Genomic DNA, 20,273 nt, shown 5'->3' on the forward strand with positions numbered 1-20,273 from the left:
AAATCTTGAAAATGCATTATTCCCTAGGAGAGAAAGCCCAGAAATTCTGCTTATTAAAACTGCAATTTTAAGACAACAAAAGATGGTCTAGAAAGAAAAATTATTTCCTAATGTCAGTTAAGCATATTCTAAACAAAAAGCCATATCTACAACAGATTGAATTCAACACATTTTTTCTCAACTCATTTATCTAATTCAGTCACCTTGATTATAGCTTCACAGATCATGATTCTGAGATAATTGTGATAAAACTTCTAAAATAAATATATAATTTAGTTATCCTACACAAAACTAAAAATAAAATATAAATCCATTATAAATTTAAATAGTAAATTTCAAAGAGAAATTAGGATATTAAATCACAAATAATTTATTCTTCTGTTAAGAGTTGATGCAATACAATTTTAAATAGCAATGAAGTACACAATGGTGGAAAATTGGCACTGAACCTATAAGCATATTCTATTTAGGATTATGGAGGAATGTATTTTTATGTCTTAATTCAGATACTTCCTGCTATTTTCCTATCAAAATATACCAATACACAACTGATTTTATTAGCAAATTTTCAAATATCTGTCTGAATGTATGTATGCTTCTGCAACACAAAATCCAGTAATGTGCCTCAAATAAAATAGGAGGGTTTCCCTGATGAATCTGTTTACTCTGGATAGCAAATTTCTCTAATGTGGGATTGTTCAGAATTTATAGTTTAAACTGACATTTAAAAAAAAACATTAAATTTTACTTTTGGTCTCATAATAACCAATACAAACATGGACATATACAGAATTGTATTTTCTCTTAAAGATATTCACTCTTGAATGAGAAAGTTTAGACAAGTTTTACAAAAGCTGCTATACTATCTTAGTTACATAGTAATTATTGTACTACAAGTTAAATATACTTGTGAAATAAAATACATGTTAACCTATCTATAATTTTATAAATACTTTGTAAATTTAAGTCAGGCTAAATGAATACTTTTTCAAAGTCATTGCTACTGCAATCAAAAAAAGATCACAGTTCTTATTTATTTGAAACCATTACAAGGCCATTAAAAATTCATATTGTTTTGTGTTACTGTAAGAAAAGGTAAAATGAAGTGCCACTGGTACAACCATTTTACAGGTTTCCACCAAGTAAATTAAAATTACTTTATGACGGGTAATATGTTCCATGATAATTCCATCATTTCAGTAGTTGGGATACAGAGTCTTCATATCAGGATCTGTCAAAAACATGGTTGGCTTCTCATCCGACACCGAGGCCAGCATACACACCCACAAATTCCTCATATCGCAGTTTGTATTTCTCCTCTACTTGGGTTTCCGACCTTGCCAGTTTGTAGTGTACTACCTTGCATATTCCACATGAAAAAAACATAATATATAAAATATTGCTGCTGTAAAAATTTTCCCTTTACTCTTACAAAAGAATCTCTGGAAAAATACTAAATTCCCTTAACCTTCATAAACATACAGTACTGCTCACATACTTCAGTCTGCAAATGTTTGATATACAGTTCTAAGCTCATTGCAAATTGTTTGTGAGTGTATTTTCTGTCCAATATTGCCATCTAGAGTACAGATGTATATTTTTCCGTAAGGACAATTACATTTGTTTATAATTAGCTGAGAAAAGCTAACCTAGATAGGCAATATACTCCAATACAGCCATTTATTAACAAGGCGAGGTTGTCATTTTCTTTCTAAAATTAGAAGCAGTTGAAGATTTTCTTCAAAAGATGTTGACAATGCCAAAGAGACGATGAGGCTGCTAACAGATACTGCTTATTAAAATTATGTTTTCACTGCTGGTAATTTCCATACTGCCCCTATAAATAAATTGAAAAAGGAGGATAGTTAAGTAAAGGGCAAAACACTAAAAGTAAAACACATACATTCTTAGCACTGATTTCTTTTAAAGTAGGATTATTTCTTATTTTAAGTGTGAAGAAAGAATTCAGCAATATATTGGTATTTGATTTCAGTGGCAACTATTCAAAAACAATTTCATAATTCCATTGTTTAGTTTTTTAGATCCCGGAAATGTCTTTTAAAACATATCTTACCTTGAATATAAAAAAATATATGAAAAGTTTTTAAAAAGCAAAATATGGTTTCCAAAACAGCATTTTAGAAATCATTGTAAATACAAAATACCATATTTTGGAGTATAAGACGCACCTTTTTACCCCCAAAGAGGGTGAAAATCTGAGTGTCTTATACTCCGAATGTAGCCCCGCCCACCTGTTTCATGTGTTGGATTTTTGGGTGGTTCCAGGCAGCAGGGATCCTCATTTCCACATGGAGCCTGACTCCTGAAGTGGCCCAGGTAATTGCATTAAAAGCCTTTTGAAGGCCCCCTCAGGAGCTGCCAAATGCTTGCCGCCCCTCTGACACCCGCTGAGCCTCCTCTCACAGCAGATGTGTCTTATCTTTTCCCCTGGCCAGATCTGCCACCTGAAAAGTGAGGATCATGGAGGAAAGAGCTTTCAGGTGGCAGCGCCTTCCGCACGCACCGTTTTTGGAATCGGGGAGGGGATCCGCTGCCTGAAAATGCTTTCCTTCACAATCCTCATGGGTGTCAGAAAAGCGGCAAGGGCTTGGCGGCTCCTGAGGGGGTTGAGCCTTCTCTGCTCGCAACATCATCACCCTGAGGGCATCGCTGGCAGTCACTTCCCGCAGCTCAGGAGGCTCAACTCAGGAGTTCAAAGAAGGCTTTGAATCAAGCTTGATTGTACCCCATTCCAGGTTTTTAACTTCCCGATCTAGCATCCAGAGAAATCTAGCGTCTCTGAGGCACCTCATTTGCAGGAGGAGGCCTGCAAATGAGAGGTGCCTCAGAGACGCTAGATTTCTCTGGACGCTAGATCGGGAAGTTAAAAACCTGGAATGGGGTACAATCAAGCTTGATTCAAAGGCTTTGGATCACTGTGCTGCCACCCAAAAATTCTGTTACAGCGATTTCTGCAGAGCCCACTTCACCCGCCCCTTTCCGGGCAGTTCCAGGCAGCAGAGATCACAGCAACAGCGTTTTGAGGTGGCAGCGAAGCGATCTCAGGAGCTTGATTGTATCCCATTCCAGGTTTTTAACTTCCCAATCTGTTCCTCCTCTCTTCCTCCACCCCCACCTCTGATCTGCCCAGATCTGTCATGCAGCAAAAAGCTATGGTAGCTGGGAGCCTGGCATCTGCTTTTGCACCGAGACTAAGGAAGCGGGGTTACAATAGGCCTGTGAACAAGCCTGGTTATTCAAGGAGGCAGCTTTGCCAGGTCGTCTTCTTTGGGCTTCCCTTTTGCGGCTCAGGGACCACCACAAGGAACCATTAATCCATATGAAAGGGATCCCCACCCCCTTCTTGGCCTATGGTCTGTTCCCAGTCGAGCGCAGCAGTGGTGGTTCAGCAGCCCCCATGTGTCTTTCTCTCCTCACTGAAAAGAAGAAGCAACCCGACTGCCGCTTCTTGGGCCAAGCAGCTCTGAGTGGTCGCCGGTCAGAGGGGAAAAAAATACAGCGCAGAGAGATATGTTTAGTCCTGCCCTGCCCTGAGGAGGGGCAAAGAAAAGCGGATTTTTGAACAATAAAAGCCTTACCCTTTAGGATAATCAAACCCCCACATATCGCGGTTTTCCGCTCCCCGACCCCCAGAAGCATTTTGCAGGCCTCCCAAACTCTCTGCATGCCTCAGTTTTCAGTGGGTTTGGGAGGCCTGCAGAGTGCCCGGGGGGCTGGGGAGGACAAATTTTTTTTAAAAAAAATTTACCCCTTCAAAATCTTGGTGCGTCTTATACTCCGAAAAATATGGTACATTTATTGTGTCTTTTTAATTTTAGTATGTAAGTATAACTTTGTTCAAAGATAGATTTTTATCCCTGCCAAGTCACATATTTACAAATGTCATGGTAATTTAAAAATATAAGAAGTTGGAACTATCTTCAGGTAAAATAAATAGCATAAACAATATTAGATTATGCCACCATTATATATAGCCCATTATTACCAACACACTATTCTCTTGGTATAGGAATATTTTTTAGCATCAATTTATATACTACTAATATTCTTACTTTCCATTTGTAACCTTAAATTGGGCAAAACTGGAAGGTACAGCGCAGTAACTATTGAACCAAGGTAATCCAAATGGACCAATTTACAGAATGCTGGGACCCATGATCCTCCTATAAGAATGAAATCTTGAGAAGCTGTGGACACTTCAACACTACTGTGCTTTCCAACTACATTTCTGAGAAAACTATAAGTTGCATGGTGTAGGGGAAGATGGGAGGAGCTTTCTTTCCTGCCTTCTGCAATAAGCTGGCGGCAAGGCCAACAAGTGACCCATGATTGGTTGCTTTGGAACTCGGATGCTGGCTTGCGAGGTAGACTGGCTGTGGGTGATAGTTAGTGGCTAAGCTCTTTTTCTCTCTGGAAGGAGGGGGCCTTTGGGGACATGTCAGGATGAGGAGCAGGATTGCAGTTTTCCCTGCAGTCCAGACTCTTTTTGTTCCTCTTCCCCTCAACAAAGTGGCAGGCAGGTCCACGGGTCAATCAAAGGAGTGATTTCTGATGCTCTCTACCAAATTTTCATAAATAACATTAATAAGTAACATAAATTGGAAATTGATTCCGCTCCCACTGGTTTTTTGTCCATTCATGGTAATTTTGTTTCTCTGTTTAGATAAGGAATTATCTCTGAAAGCATAACCCACTGGGTCAGAGGTACAATTATCTAGAAATGATATGCAGAGAAAGAAAACAGCTGAAATCCACGTATCTTTTTGCTTTCTGATCTGGAAAGACTAAAAGACAAAAGATAATTTTTGGATACAACAAACATTTGTATTTATTTTATTATTTTGTTTTTGTATTACTCTGGTCCTTCAGGAGCCAAGAAGAATGATAAAAGTATTATGGGTCAGAAATATTCAATATAAACTATTAGATAAAATATTTTTAAAGAAACAATAGAAATCAGGGAAAGTACAATTAAAACAGTTTTCAAAATATTATGGTGAGTTGTAAATATAACTTGATTGTGCCAGTTGGAGTCTCCCTGTAACCCATGCATTTCTCTGTGCTGGTTTGTTTAAAGCTTTACTCCTGCATAAGGGCGACGTAGTGGCTCAGTGGTTAAGATGCTGGACTTGTTGGCTGGAAAGGTTTGAGACCCAAGATCCACATGACGGGGTGAGCTCCTGTCCTCATCCAGGCATCTGCCAACTTAGCAGTTCTAAAGCATGCAAATACAAGTAAATAAATAGGGCTCTCAAACTCATGGCCTCTGGGCTGGATGTGTCATGCTCTGGCCATGGCCACACCCGGTATAGCAAAGGGAAAAAAGTCATGATATGTCACATGACACTGCTGTGATGTCGCAAGTTTGACACCCCTGATATAAGTAGTGATGGAGCCAGATGGCATTATGAACAATATTCACTAATACTCAAGAATCTTTCATGCAGATGAATAGTAATGCCTATTAGCTCTGAAGACTGATTCTAGTGGTCAGCTAGTTACCTGAAAAGTAAAGAGAACTTGCACAATGGTATGTGTAATGCTTGATTTTACCTTTTATTTAAAATGGTTTCAGATGAAATGCTTAAATATTCATATAGGGTAGCATTTGAATTTGAACAGTAAAACTTTAAATACACATTCAAAAATATGTACTGTATTTTTCAGACCATAAGACGCACCTAGATTTTGGGGAGGAAAAGAAGAAAAAAATCTGTGTCTGCCTCCCAGCATCTATCTGGTATTCATCTGGCCTGTTTGCATGACCCATTTGCTGCAGCAGCCCATTCACCGCTACCCATTCTAGAACACCTGATCGGCGCCACACCAAACAGCCTCCTCCTCCACCACAATATTCACTGTATAAGACGCACAGACATTTCTATCCACTTTTTTGGGGGGGTGGGGAGCACACCTTATACTTCGAAAAATATGGTAATTCTAAAAACTGTACCTGGTCATATCCATAAGGCCTTTGTTGTGGAGGCTGGGGAGGGCCAGGCTGTGTAGGTCTATATCCTCCATATTGTTGACCTTGTCCTTGAGGATAATTGGAATACTGAGGTCCTGGAGCACTTTGGGAAGGACCTACAATATTTTGTACAGAAATTCTAGCAATTCAGTAATTAAAAACACAACTTTTTATATTTTTATTTCTCTAGATAAGGACCTTCAATCAAAATTTTAATAATTTATATTTTCCCACTTGAGGTCCAAAGTACTCATCTCTCTTGAATTACAAATACGATCAATAGGCTTGCCTTAATGAGGCCAAATTATACACAAATAAGTTTACAGCAAAGTTATCAACACCTTGAAACTATCAGAACAAAGAAAATTGTTTTGTTTTAAGAACCTTATTTTTGCTTTTTTGAAAGAATAGAGATTTAAATGTGTGGAATAATGTAAAAACATTATTTTCAAAATTGTAGTGAAATGTTTTTTTTTCTAAAATTGATGGAAATAAATTAAATATTTTGATGTCTCCCCTAAGACTCTGTGGGATCCAACTTAATTAAAAGGCCTATGAATTATCTAAACACCATTAAGAAAACTGTCTAATCAATATTATTTATGTAGATGCAACTTTACCTCAATTTAATTCAAAGGGGGGTGTATTTATATAACACTGTTGTCACAGACTATTCTACTTGTACTATATTTGCAAAAATATTATATATTACTCACATATTCAATATTTTAAGCCATATATAGCTGTATTGATCTTCCACAGCAGAAAGGGAAACAATAAAACTAGGGAAGAATGGGAATTGAATTGCCAAGGCTACTAGCACTTGCCCAGAATACTTGCATGCTGCCAAGTACAAAAATCTGGAGACAGAACAATAAGTGGAAAACTTGGGCAGAAATAACTTGAGTTTGATTTACACAAATTACTTCTCCTTGATTATTCCATACTTAACTTCTCCATATTGCATACACCTTTCCTATATCAATAAACCTATACTTACAACCATTTCTTTAATGACCAAAGCTACAATGGCACGGAAAAACGTTGAGTTATAACCATTTTTCACATTTACAACTGTTGCAGTATCCCTGTGGTCATGTGATCAAAGTTTGGGCGCTTGACAACTGGCATATATTTATGATGGCTGCAGTGTCCTGGGGTCATGTGATCACCTTCTGTGATATTTTGGCAAACAAAATCAATGGGGAAACCAGATACACTTAACAACCACATTAATAACTTAATGAATTCAGTAAATTCACTAAATAACTGTGGCAAGAAAGGTCATAAAATGGGGCAAAAGTCACTTAACTTTCTTGCTTAGCAAATGAAATTTTTGGCTCAATTGTGGTTGTAAGCCAAGAACTACCTGTATTCCAGAAAAGCATTTCAAGATTTTAAAAGTTGTACCAAGAAAAAGCACAAGCATTAAGATTTTCATGTTGTATATTATTGGGATTCATTTTGAGACATTAGGAGGCAGTAGTGATAGCAACGTGCCAGAATTGGATGATGAAATACTAACTTGGGCTCCCACATTTCCCCCGCTTCAACAATAACAAAGAAATCGGAAATATTGAAATTATATCTGTCTTATACATGCATTCCAAGACAATGCTTAGTTTAATCTATGGTTAGTGAACGTGCCACTAATTTCCCTTTGATACAAACTTGACACAGTAATTTTTAGTTAATAGTCTCAAGTACAGATTTAACAGAATTCCTGAAGCTTTAAAATAAATATTTCCCATGCAGCCACCATGGAAAAAAGAGTGAAGGGAAACATACCTTTTATTTAAAACTGAAACAACTATACTGCTTGGTGAGGGCAATCCCAGTTGTTGTTTTAACCCCAATGCACACCCAGTTAATTAAGTGAGAAGTGATGGGAGACCCAAGTAAGAAATGTGAGATGCTGCTGAGGGTGGAAGTCAGGGGAGAAGCTGAAGCAAGTTATATGTGAATTGTGTGAAAATAGATAACATTTTGGGAGCCCTAGTGCAGATCATGAATGTGGGAAGGCTGGCTGTACAGATGGCACACTGCAAGTAAAAGGTGGCCATAGAGGGTGGGAGCGCAGAAAGGTGGGGAGAGGTTTGGCATAAACGCAGAAAGTCGGGGTGAATTGTGTGAATGAAGGAAGGCTATGGGGTGAACAGTGTGAATGCAGAAGACTGGGATGTGTGTGTATGTGAAGGGTGTGACTTAGCTGACCTTTCTTGGGGGAAGCCAACAGGAAAGGTTTCAAATGGTGATCACATGACATTGCAACCAACCTAAAGTGCAAGCTGGTTGCCAAGTGCCTGAATCATGATCACATGACCACAGGGAACTGTGATGATGATTCAGGCCCTTCAGCAGTTCAAGAAACAATCGTAAGTCCACTTGTTCAGAGCCTTCACAACTTTGAATGGACACTGAAAGAGTAGTCGGTAAGTATGACTATGTGCTTAGCTTGGTTTATTATTTTTACAATATATTTCTTTGGTATTTGTTAAAAATAAGAATACAATCTAGTTAGAAAATAATTACATGTACTCTTTGAACTTACTTTAAAGTAGATTCTAAATTTTGTTCGACTTCTATCCTTTGCACTAAATCCTTTCTCCCTTTTATCTTGGTGGTACACCCCTCCACCCCCCCAGGTAAAGAATGAATCTTGTGCTTCCATTCTAGAATTGTAGTGCACTGCTTTTCTTCCATGAAGAGAAACTGTACTGCTCGGATATGCTATAAAATCCTATTACAGTCTATTATAAAACATTTGAGGAAATTAAGATACTTATTCAGTGTTTCTTTGGTACTCATCGTTAACTGGTTCAGGGTGGCATGATGAGTGCAAAAATGGCAAGTACTAAGCAACATTTTCCCATAAGGAATAATATAGTGAGCCACAAGGCAGCCAACATTGACACATTCTAGACTGTGCGTTGAGTAAACAAATTTATGAGTATCAAAAAATTTGTTCACCAAACAAATGACAAGAATCTGGACAAAATTTTTGCATCAAAATGCACTGAGTACCAAATTTGATGAGTTTCAAAGCAGTATAGGGATATCTTGTATTGTTGCATTTATTGTTCTAAAAGAAAAGATTTCAGAGAGCTTTTAATTCTTTTCAAATTTTTAAATTCCTCTTCATTAAATATGAAAAAGTTAGGAGAGAATTGGGAGGGGGAATTCCAATCTCCCCATTTTCTCCCCTGGAGTTTCACATTTCTATTCTCAATTCAAGGAAACTCTTTTTTATATTTTTCATATTCCTCATTAGAACTCCATTTTGCATACACACAGAAATGTTTTACTATTTTACATATATATTTACATATATTTGTGTTACAACCCCTGGTATGCTTTAGATTTAGGCATACCAGGGGTTGTAACACAAATACATACCTATTTCCCTGGCTCAACTGATAAGGAGGCGAGCCTATGGCTTAGTGGCTAAGACTCCTGCCTAAGATATAATACAGCCCAGATTCAAATCCCAGTAAGGGTATGGCTAGCTGATGAGAGCTAATTAGCTCGAAATAGATCTATACTAGTCTCCCTTTATTTATTTATCAGTACAAATACAACACACACACACACACACACACACACACACACATATATATATATATATATATATATGTGTGTGTGTGTGTGTGTGTGTGTGTGTGTGTGTGTGTGTGTGTGTGTGTGATTGGTAAATTGACATTTAAAGGACCAAAACAAAATTATGGAATCTAACTAAAACAATGACTACCAACCACTGCTACTACTGCATGTGTTTGCATATGTCTTTCATTAACACAGGGAATTAAGAGGATAAGCAAAGGTTGACCAAAGCTGTGCTTGATATTTAAGATTCCCTATACAAGTGTATCCTCTTGCTTACCATAACCTTGCTGTTGTCCAGGATAACCTTGCTGACCTGGGTATTGTTGCTGTTGATAGCCTGGTTGTTGAGGTGGGGCTTGGTATGCATCTTGCTGTTGGCCATACTGAGCGTTACCTGAAATAGGAAATGAAACAAAAACAGTTAAATGCTGTTTCTTCTGCATGCATGGTTTTTTTAAGATGCACAGCAAACACCACAAAAAACAAAATGAAAATGCAGATTTATATCAAAAACTAAGAAAACAAAGAAAACAAACCAAAACAGAAGATATTCAGCCAAGCTGCAGTTAAAGCCAAATTTGCAAGGCTAAACTGCAGTATTTTCACATCTCTGCCAAACGAGTATTACTTTTACTGGAACGTGATGTCATGACTTGATAAGGCCATGACTATGCTAAACAAACAAAAAAAGACAAAATTAAAGACAGCTACAGAGCACAAACTAGCTACACAAATCAGCAAGCTGTTTCCTAGTGGCACTATATTTGTATGTGTACATACACACAAAATATAAACTTGACCAATGAATTTATGTTCAAATAAAAATATTATTGAAAAAACAACTAATAGTGTTATAATAATTTTACTGCTGTTAGAATGACAAACTTAAAATTGTAAGTTTAGATGTTTGCAAGAAACTAGTTCCCTGCAATTCTTAACAGCCAGCAACTAAAACACTACAAGAGCTTTGCATGGGCAGGAAACAAGTTAATGTTGTGCAAGAAATGTTTGCTCTTTTGTGGAAGGGGAGAGGAAAAGGAATGTATGTGTGCATGTGTGTGTGAAGGTATATAGATACCTCCTTCGTAGTAATGTTGTGAGGAATCCTCATAAGGCCTATCGTAGCCTTGTTCAGGATACGACGGTTGCTGATAACCGTAATCACTATGACCTACATCAATTCGACAAGAGACAGGAAGAAACGTTAATGGCCTCTGAGTGAATACCCTATGAATATTTCATTTTACTGAAAAATCAGTGTCAGCTGGAAATACATGAAAAAAAACCTTCAAATTAAATTAGAAGGATTCACCAATAGGACAGGATTTGCTTTCTTACTGAATGAACATGTGACAGGAGGAAAAAAAATCAGCTAATGAAGTAGTTTTAGTAACATCACAGCAAGGAATGGTCTTACAGCTTCTGGTAAAAGGGTAAAAAAATTGTTTTTTATGAGATCATTTATGCTTTACACATGTAAAGAATTATTTAATTACAATGAACAAAGAATTCAATTATCATACTTTGTTGAACACCTGTTCTACTTATCTTCAATTCAAAAAAGTATGCTATTAAAAGCAATGTGAACTACAATATGTTCAGTAAACTTTTCAATAACCTTTATATGATTTTACATGACATATTTGTTAAAATACCCTGTTTCCCCGAAAATAAGCCCTCCCCGGATAATAAGCCCAATCGGGGTTTTGAGCACATGCACTAAAATAAGTCCTCCCTAAAAATATTGCAATGCAGCAGCAGCTATGAGGTGACCACACTCCCCGCCTCCTGCACCTAAAAAATAATAAGACCCCCCCCAAAAAATAAGGCCAAGCGCTTATTTGGGAGGGGGGATGTCAAAAGAAAATAAGACCCTGTCTTATTTTCGGGGAAACACGGTACTAATAAATTATCTAAAATCTAATTAAAAAAGAAAAATGGAAAATGAGGCTATCCTATACATACAAACATAACCAGTAAATGCTATTCTACCAATAAGATCTGCTTGACATTTTCACTCACATCAGATACTTGCCTATAAGAATCTAGTTCATATGCACTATTGAAACAATAATGGCTTTGGGAAAAAAAGACATTTCTTTAAAGCCTGTGTTAATTTTGTTTTTTATTCTTTTGTGATGGGCATCAGCTATACAGCAATTTATTTTTGCTTTGTTTTGCAGTGTATCTTCTCTACAGCTTCTCAAAGAAAGGAATATTTATAAACAACATTTTATATTCATATATTTATGTGTTGTACCTATTTCAAATATAACACAGTTTGCAAGTGCAAAAAGAATGCCCCAGAGTACCTAAAGCTTGCCAACATTCCTTTTATAGCCCCCAAACTCTCCCAGATTGAGTGGCACTGTAAATATGGGACTTAATTTACATTTCAAGGGCTTTGAGAGTAAAAATGGCTGCCTTAACTGATGCAGATCTTTAAAGTAGCCATTTTGTCTCTTACAATCCCCAACCCTGCCTTCAACAGTCCAATCCCTTCTTACTTTTGGAATTAGACCTTGACAAAATTTGTTGTGACCTCTTGAGATGACACAAGTTGTGTAGCCTTGCCTCAATTTACCTAGTTGCAAATAAAGCTTAGGATATTTTTTACAATTATTTAAGCAGCATCTTAAATAGATGATTAAACTTTTGTTGTTACATTTTACTTTGTACAGTCAGACAGAATCCACTATGACTTTTAAAAATGATTAACAAGAATGTAAAGATATTTTCTATGCAACTTATCTTACCGTAATCTTACATAGCACAAAATAGATTCTAGGTTTATCCAACAAAAGATGTTCAAAACTGATTTCATGATATACAAATTAAGTAAAATCTAAGCACCAGTAGTTAAGTATGTTGTTTAAAACTTAGCAAAAACAATTCCGGAATTTTTTCCCCCAGAAAGTAAAATTAATTTGAAACAAATATTTGTAATAAATAAGAATTATATTGAAAAAATAGTTTACTATCCACCATGAATTTTAATACATAAAAAGTGTCATTCTAACTCTTACAACTGCAACCCATATCTATTCAGTTTGTAATTAATCATACTATTTAAATATATAAATTAAAAATCTGAATTCTTAAGTAAAATTCATATATTTTCAGAATATACAAAGAATCAGCTGTGCTGTAATGCTTTTCTGGTAATAGATTTCAAAAACTCTATGTAATTTCCAGAATCTTAAGAGGGTAAAAAACTCGTATTTTACAGAAACAATGTGGTTTACTGGATTAAATATTGAATTTAGATTGTGAAATCTAGATAATGAATGAGACTCAGTTACATAAATTTATTATGTAATTTAAGGGCCAATCATTCTGTCTCAGTCCTATCTACAGGTTAACAAAAAAGGAGGAAGTGCTTTGTACGCTACTTCAGAATGAAAAGTGGACTTAAACATCTTATAAATAAATAAATAAATAAAATTTGGTGTAAACAATTGTGCCACTTTTTTAAAAAAATGCAGAAAAAATATACTTTTGAAAAAAAAATCTGCTTTAAGGATTTTAGGATGAAATCTATTTTAGCAGACAAGTTTCTGTTAAATCGTACTTTAAAATAACTTCCTATAAGTGAAGTACTATTATAAACAGACATATTACAAAACCACTATCTGTGGGTAGGGGAAAAACTTGAATAGCAAAATGAGGGACTTATTATAAAAATGGCATTGTTGTACTTGAGTTAAACTACAATATTTTGAGAAAGCAATAAATTAATATTATTCTTTGGGTTTTCAAACTATGGAACTTGAAAACGTTGATAAATAAAATTATTCTAGTGATTAACAACTAAAACTTTGCTCAACCAGTGGTTTTATATATGTATCACTAATAATGGGCAGGTATATAAAATGGGAAAGTTAACATTATGAGAGATTACCATCAGGGTAATATTGCTGGTTCATGCCTTCTGGAGGACCCTGTCCACCATGACTGTATTGGTCCCCATAATAGTCTTCCTGGCCTGAGTACTGCTGTGGTGGGCCTGAAAAACCACAACCAGTCAATACGTAAATAATTTATTTTTTTCTATTAACACGCTCACTAATTTCAGTGTAATTTGAAAACCCTCTCACCTATAGATTTCCCCCACCCATAGCATTGTGTTTCAGAAAGTTTACTTAATGTTTTGTGTTTAATACATGTACGTATTGTAGAGAGCACCTTGACTGTATGATATACTAAATGTGAATTTACATTTCACAAAGCATATAGACAATATATATTTAAGCTGCCCTCTGAGACAGAAATACAGATTTCAACATTTATTGGCAAGGTGATTGGTTTAGCCTCAATTTATTTGGAGGGAAATGTAATATGATACATTTGACAATGGCTAGATATCAGGATGCTTATAGCAAGCAAAATTTGCTCAGTCGCTGAGACAAAGGGGGCTTGTATGCCTGAAACAACTGAGAGAAACTGGATGGATAGAGTAAAAAAAGTGTTCAATGTTTAAACCTTACCTTGCTGTGGTGGTCTATATGGAGGAATCTGCCTCTGTCCCATCATATGGTTTCCTTGATTAACTTGGCTTATCATTCCCATTGGTGGCTGTTGTCCCTGATAATGTTGTGCCCCTCCCTGGGGTATATTATACTGTTGAGATGGCGGTTGCTGGTGCATCATTGGACCTACAATGAGAAGAAATATAGCAATGTTTAAGGTTTTTTCCCCCCAATTCTGTAATATTAATTTCTCTCAATAGCACCCAATTTATTATGTTTTAAATCAGTCCTGAAAATATGCCATAGGATTCTCTGCATGAAAAATGCACATAATCTACCAATCTATAATCTTTTCTCTTAGTAATAAATGAGCCAGTAAAGCTTTTGACAAGAACAGATGTAGACTTTTTCTGAGCATTCAGGAACTCTTGGCAAAGGATGTGTTAGCTTTTTAGGGCACTAATAAATAAAACTTATTGATAAATTTTAGAACAGAAACCATTGAAAAAGGTTAAGAAGCACCTTTTCCCCCCTTGACTGTAAAGGCTAACTTATTAACAGAGTGAGTAAAATCAGTGCAAATAAACATCCTTTTTAGAAATAATTTTAATACTTTTAGAATTTTAAAGCATTGCCTCTTGTGATAATTCTACTTTTAGTGGAAGGCCAACAATCCATTTCGTTACCTTGATTTGGCGGCATATTTATATTTGGTCTGGGACCATAGCTGGCCATAGGTTGTCCTTGGCTTATTGTCATCTGACTCTGTCCAGGTATACTTTGTGAAGATGGCACTGAATGATTATAGGCCCCCATTGACCCATGATTATTTGAAGGTATACTCATGGAGTTGTTTGTCATGCTAAGTTGGCTTGGTCCAGGTCCCTGTATGGGCATATGGTTAGGTCCTTTGAAAAAACAAAAAAATTAAAAGTATCTTTAAAATAAATAATAAAAAACTAAAAAATATTTTATACTTCAAAAATGCCATGAATAATCATAATAAATTTTAAATTCAACACCTGTTATGTACAATAGTAATATAGTAATTTAATAGCAATAGGTTCTCCTTTCACAATAAGTCCATTCTAAAAAGTAGTAAATTTATACAAATGTATAGTATATCTATTTTGAGATTTTAAAACTGCTCAGAAAATGGCAGAAAGAGTGTACTACACTGCAGCTGCAATAATAGATACGGGTCATAAATATACATCTAACAATTTTTATATTGAATGTTATCATTTTCATTCCTTGCACTATACTATTGGCCTGGGACAATGTGAACATCTCAATCTCCCTATTCAGTTTGGAACTTGTGGTCTGCCAACACCATATAGCATGACAACTGGCAAAGAATTATGACAAAATACCTGAAGAATATTTGACTACTTACCCTGAAACTTTAATGTCCAATACTATGCTCTCATATATGCACTGCATATGTTTCAAACATGATCTGAATTCAAATATTCTATGTTAAATTAAAATGTTTAACCCAGTGGTGGGTTGCAGGCGATATGCCCCGGATGGGCGTACCGGGCCTATCCAGAGCATCGGGTACTGTTCCGGTACAGTGCTCCGGAGGGCCCACCCGCCTGAGCTCATCTGTATTTGAGCTCTTTGGTGCTTCCACGTAGAGCACATGATGCCTGTGTGATGCTCTGCCAAACAGCTAGAGCTTCACGAAGGTGTTGCAAGAGGTAAGGACACATGCACGCGCTGCGCACGTTCATGTGGTGGACACCGGGCACCGTTGTAACCGTACTGGTTGCAACAGGATCCGGAATCCACCACTGGTTTAACCATTTTGGAAGCATTTCAAGCTCAAAATGACCCCATGTCAGAAAAATCTAACTTAACAAAAGTTTGTTTCTGGAAAAAATATAAATTGGATTTTGCTAGCGAGACTGTTATTTTGACGTGCAAATTAGTGATACAGATGGTCTTCACCTACCCTTTTGTTCAGCAACCATTGGAAGTTACAATGGCACTGAACAATAACAAGTGTTCTTCACTTTGAAGGCACTGTTCTTCAAAGTTAGACCATTGCAGTGTCCCCATAGTCATGTGATCAAATTTCTGGAAAGTGGAAGCCTGCTTGTATTTATTTTCACAGCGTGTGCATCAATTCCACTAGCCTATCTCTCCGCCCCCGCCAACATCTCTGTCTTGTTTGGCTGCTCTCAACTCCATCGCTGTCACCAGCTGCTGAGAAGGTGCATACAGCCAAAGTAACTCCTGGCTGTTTATGAGATCTTCTGCCAAGCACACATCAGCAGCAGCCGAAGAAAGAAGACAAAGAAGGTCAGCTGGGGTAACAGGGATATCAGAGAAGTGCAGGGCAATCAAAAGGATAGAATGGAAGGAGACAAACAGGTGGGGGATTGAAGGAAAGGCTGAAGGACCTCAGCTAACGATAGCATGGTTGTGGCCTAACAAATGCAACCAGGACTACCAAAACTACTTTTACTAAGTGATGTCAACTCACCTAATGAACATTTATCTTAGTGATGAAAATTCTGGTCTCAATTAAGATTGTAAAATGAGGTCTACCTTTATTTCTATACTAAATTTGTAAGACCTAACTTGAATGAAATCAAAGTGTGGTTCAGAGAATATGGCAAATCAGAATTAATTTACAGTAAGTTAGTGAACAAGTCAGAAAAATCAGAAAACAAACCAGTTTCTATTCTTAATGCGTTCTGAGAACACACCAGAAACCAAAACCACATATCATGATTAGGCTTGTAGGCTTATATCCTACCAAGTAATGTTTTAAACATTGATTTGGGTGACATAGCTCCTCTTGTTAATCTTAATACAGTGATAGGAAGAACGATAGGGAATAATCAGCACATTATTCAATAATATGTTGCTTATTTCATAGAGAGTTCCAAATTAGAATACTGCCTGAATACATTTTGGGGTATATCTTTTTTTTATAATCTAATCAATCATGCATAAATAGTATGTTATATATATTGTCTCATTAGAAGAAAAACTAGTTTAAAACTATACTTAACTACTACAAGTAGTCCTAATTTAGCAATCGCAACTGGGACTAACAACTTGGTTAAGCAAAATTGTCACTAAGTCTATTTATGATTTTACTTCAGTTTTCCTTTGCTTTACAAACCTGTACATTCGTGCTGTTATTTTCTCATCACTATCATTAACTGCAATGATTGCTAAATGAGGCAATTGCTAAATGAAGACTACCTGTCTTTCTGCTTGACAGTTTAAACCTAGGAGTAGAAAGTTAATGAAAAATAAATATGATAATCAGTAATTCACTAGTTTTTTTCCTTGGATTGCATCCCTTTACAAAGTAATATTCAAAACATGAATAATAGAAAGCAGTGCAAAAGTATTTTAAAGTTTCAGAGGTATGATTTCAGCTATTTGTCTTGTACTATGCATGTCATCTTATAATTGGTAAAACTTATAATTAGATAATTATAATATATATATAACTATATAAATGTTTGTTTTCGTAGATTTTCACGGGTGTAGGTATGCTGGTTTTGTTGTATTCGGGTCTTTTCCCGTGTAAGGTTGAGATTGTCTATATAAATGACTATACAGAATATCTTAAATTAGCTGCTTGGTTGACATGACAAGCATACAGCCTTTCTTGCTTCTACGTGTGTTTCTTGGCTGCACAGATTAAAATTACATGAATTTTATTTTTCTTTGCATGTGTTCTAAACTGGTTGTACATATATTTTAAAAAGCTCCCTGTGTTGAGAATAAAATATTCATTTTGGGTTTGAAAAGTACAATAACCGATAAAAATCTGAGGCTCGTTAGCTGCATAAATATGAATTAGTCTTTCCATATTACAAGAAATATTAAGTCAATTTATTCAGAAGACAATGATTGAGAATTTATTCTTCTAAAACTATGCTTAGATTTATAGCCCAACTATTTAATTTTCTGTTGGAATTTTATAGGAATTCTGATGACAGATTTTCCCGCTTAAGAAAATACAACAGAGTTAAGAGCATAGTGATATGAAATAACTTGAACAAATATGATAAAGAACAATTTTAGAAGAAACTAAAAAAAAAAGAACCCAAATCCAATACCAGAGCATTTTAATAAACATCCTGAGAAAAGATCTTTCAACAAGAAAAGATCCTACCTTCTCTGAAAAACCTATGCTTAAAAAGCAATTTTCTCTATAGGTATAGTAAAATGTAGACCACTATGAAAAAACATCAATAGCTTATACCTCTTTATGATCTTTAAAAAGCTGTTTTAAGGTCTGAAATAATTCTTCTAAGGTATTTTTTACATGAACTCCCTAAAGAATAGCTTGTCATTTCCATCTGTTTTGTCATGCAGAAGATTAGTAGAAAAATAACTTAGAAAGATAATCAAAATTTTACTAAGTTCATTTCCTCTTTATCAAACTAATTTAACAGTAATTATTTTAAATAATTTATTGCAATGAGAATGCATTCATCCATAAGTCAGAATCTTTCTTTGGCAAGCCTTCTAACGACTTTATACTGTATGGCTTCAGGCACACTAAATTTAGCTGGTTCTGTTCAAAGGAATGCCCAGGGGCAGTCTGATAAACATAGAATACAGGTCACGTAACTCTGTAACTAACAAACTCTAAGAGGACTTGTACTCAAGAGCATTCAAAGTAGTTTTGTCATCAACAATCTTCAATCCCTTGAGAACACATGTTGTTTCAGTTGCTGAGCAACCTGGTGTTAATATCTCTAGAAGAAAAACTTACCAGGCATCTGGCCGTTCATCTGGTTCTGCATGTGTGGAGCAGAAGGGCCCCCACCTACCATACCATCTGAACTCATATTGTGAGTACGTGGAGGTGGGGGAGGACCACTCTGATTCATTCCTCCAGGACCCATTGGCATATTCTGTGTGGGTGGCTGAAAAGTGATTTAGTAAAAAAGCAGGTTATAATCCAACAAATATAAAGCGTGTCTTCACATACGTAGCTACAACTATAACATGGTTCTTGTTTTTTTAATCTACTTCTATTCTGTTTTACATGGCTCTGAAGAACAGTGATGTTTCTGAATGACCGTGCCCTCACAATTCACTCAATGATTATTTAACTGATAGATTCAATCATTGTGTCTCCTTTTTATTAAATATGCTGCAAGGGATGAAAGACTGATCATTGTACTTATTTATCAAATTTATAGAGCCACCTGACTACATAAATGACTCTGGTTGCATACAAGAAAGAAGAATGAACACCATATGGACAGAATAATAAGCATACTACTTAGCATACACATTCACCTACCCTAAGCCCAACACCTAAAGAAAACACCGTGATCTTAAAGACTGAATAAGGGCACGTTAGGGGCTATACAAATCTTGGGGTGGGTGGGGGTGGGAGCTGTTCCAGAAGGCAGGTGCTGTGACAAAGAAGACTCACTTACTGGTTCTTGTCAGATGTTACTATTGCATGCCAACTTTGTCTATTTGTGCAGGACAGGCAAAAACTACTACAGACAGATGGTCTGTTGGATAGCCCGGACCCAGTGGTGGGTTCCTGCCGGATCGCGCGCTCCCTTTCGGCGCTAAACCCGGAAGTACGGTCTTGCCCCGCCCCTGGCGACGGGACAACGCTTGCCTGCGCTCCACCAGCTCGGCTGGGAATGGAGACGTTTCCTCAGCGGAGCGGAGAGCCTGAAAGGGACGCAGGCTCAGCCTGCCAGGCTGCCACCACTCCACTGAAGACATTGCTGAGCAGAGAAACGTCTCCGTTCCCAGCCGAGCTGGTGGAGCGCAGGCAAGCGTCGCCGCGTCGCCAGGGGCGGGGCAAGACCATACTTCCGGGTTTAGCGCCGAAAGGGAGCGCGCGATCCGGTGCGATCCGGCAGGAATCCACCACTGCCCGGACCTATACCATTAAATCACACATATAAAAGAATACAGGTAGTCTTCAATTTACGACCACAATTGAGCTCAAAATTTGTTACTAAGTGAGAAATTTGTTAGGTGACTTTTGCCTCATTTTATGACTTTTCTTGCCACCTTTGTTAACTGAATCACTGCAGTTGTTAAATTAGTAACACAGTTGTTAAGTGAATCTGGTTTCCCCATTGACTGATTGTCAGAGGTTTGCAAAAGGTGGGACGCTGCAACGTCATAAATGTGAGTTTAGTTATCAAGCATCCACATGTAAATCATGTGACCACGATCAGTGGTGGGTTCTG

The 20,273-nt window shown here is 36.7% G+C and overlaps 1 protein-coding gene across 6 annotated transcripts in view; it reads right to left on the minus strand.

The window, feature by feature from the left end:
• Window positions 1-346: 346 nt before the first annotated feature.
• The window catches only part of SS18 (SS18 subunit of BAF chromatin remodeling complex), a 35,218-nt gene continuing 15,291 nt past the window's right edge, over window positions 347-20,273 (minus strand). Inside the window, exons 4-11 of one of the 6 annotated variants that reach the window (XM_081950284.1) lie at window positions 18,818-18,971; window positions 14,751-14,972; window positions 14,083-14,250; window positions 13,497-13,601; window positions 10,674-10,766; window positions 9,873-9,989; window positions 5,975-6,108; window positions 347-1,359 (exon numbers count right to left, since the gene is read on the minus strand). In XM_081950284.1, the coding sequence (XP_081806410.1) occupies window positions 1,255-1,359; window positions 5,975-6,108; window positions 9,873-9,989; window positions 10,674-10,766; window positions 13,497-13,601; window positions 14,083-14,250; window positions 14,751-14,972; window positions 18,818-18,971 (1,098 nt within the window). In that variant the 3' untranslated portion in view covers window positions 347-1,254. Of the gene's footprint in view, window positions 1,838-5,974; window positions 6,109-9,872; window positions 9,990-10,673; window positions 10,767-13,496; window positions 13,602-14,082; window positions 14,251-14,750; window positions 14,973-18,817; window positions 18,972-20,273 lie in introns of all 6 variants that reach the window. The other 5 variants (XM_081950285.1, XM_081950286.1, XM_081950287.1 and 2 more) reach the window with 5 other exon arrangements.

Source organism: Natrix helvetica (genome assembly GCF_964273705.1).
Source record: "Natrix helvetica genome assembly, chromosome: 4".
Classification (NCBI taxonomy): Eukaryota; Metazoa; Chordata; class Lepidosauria; order Squamata; family Natricidae; genus Natrix; species Natrix helvetica.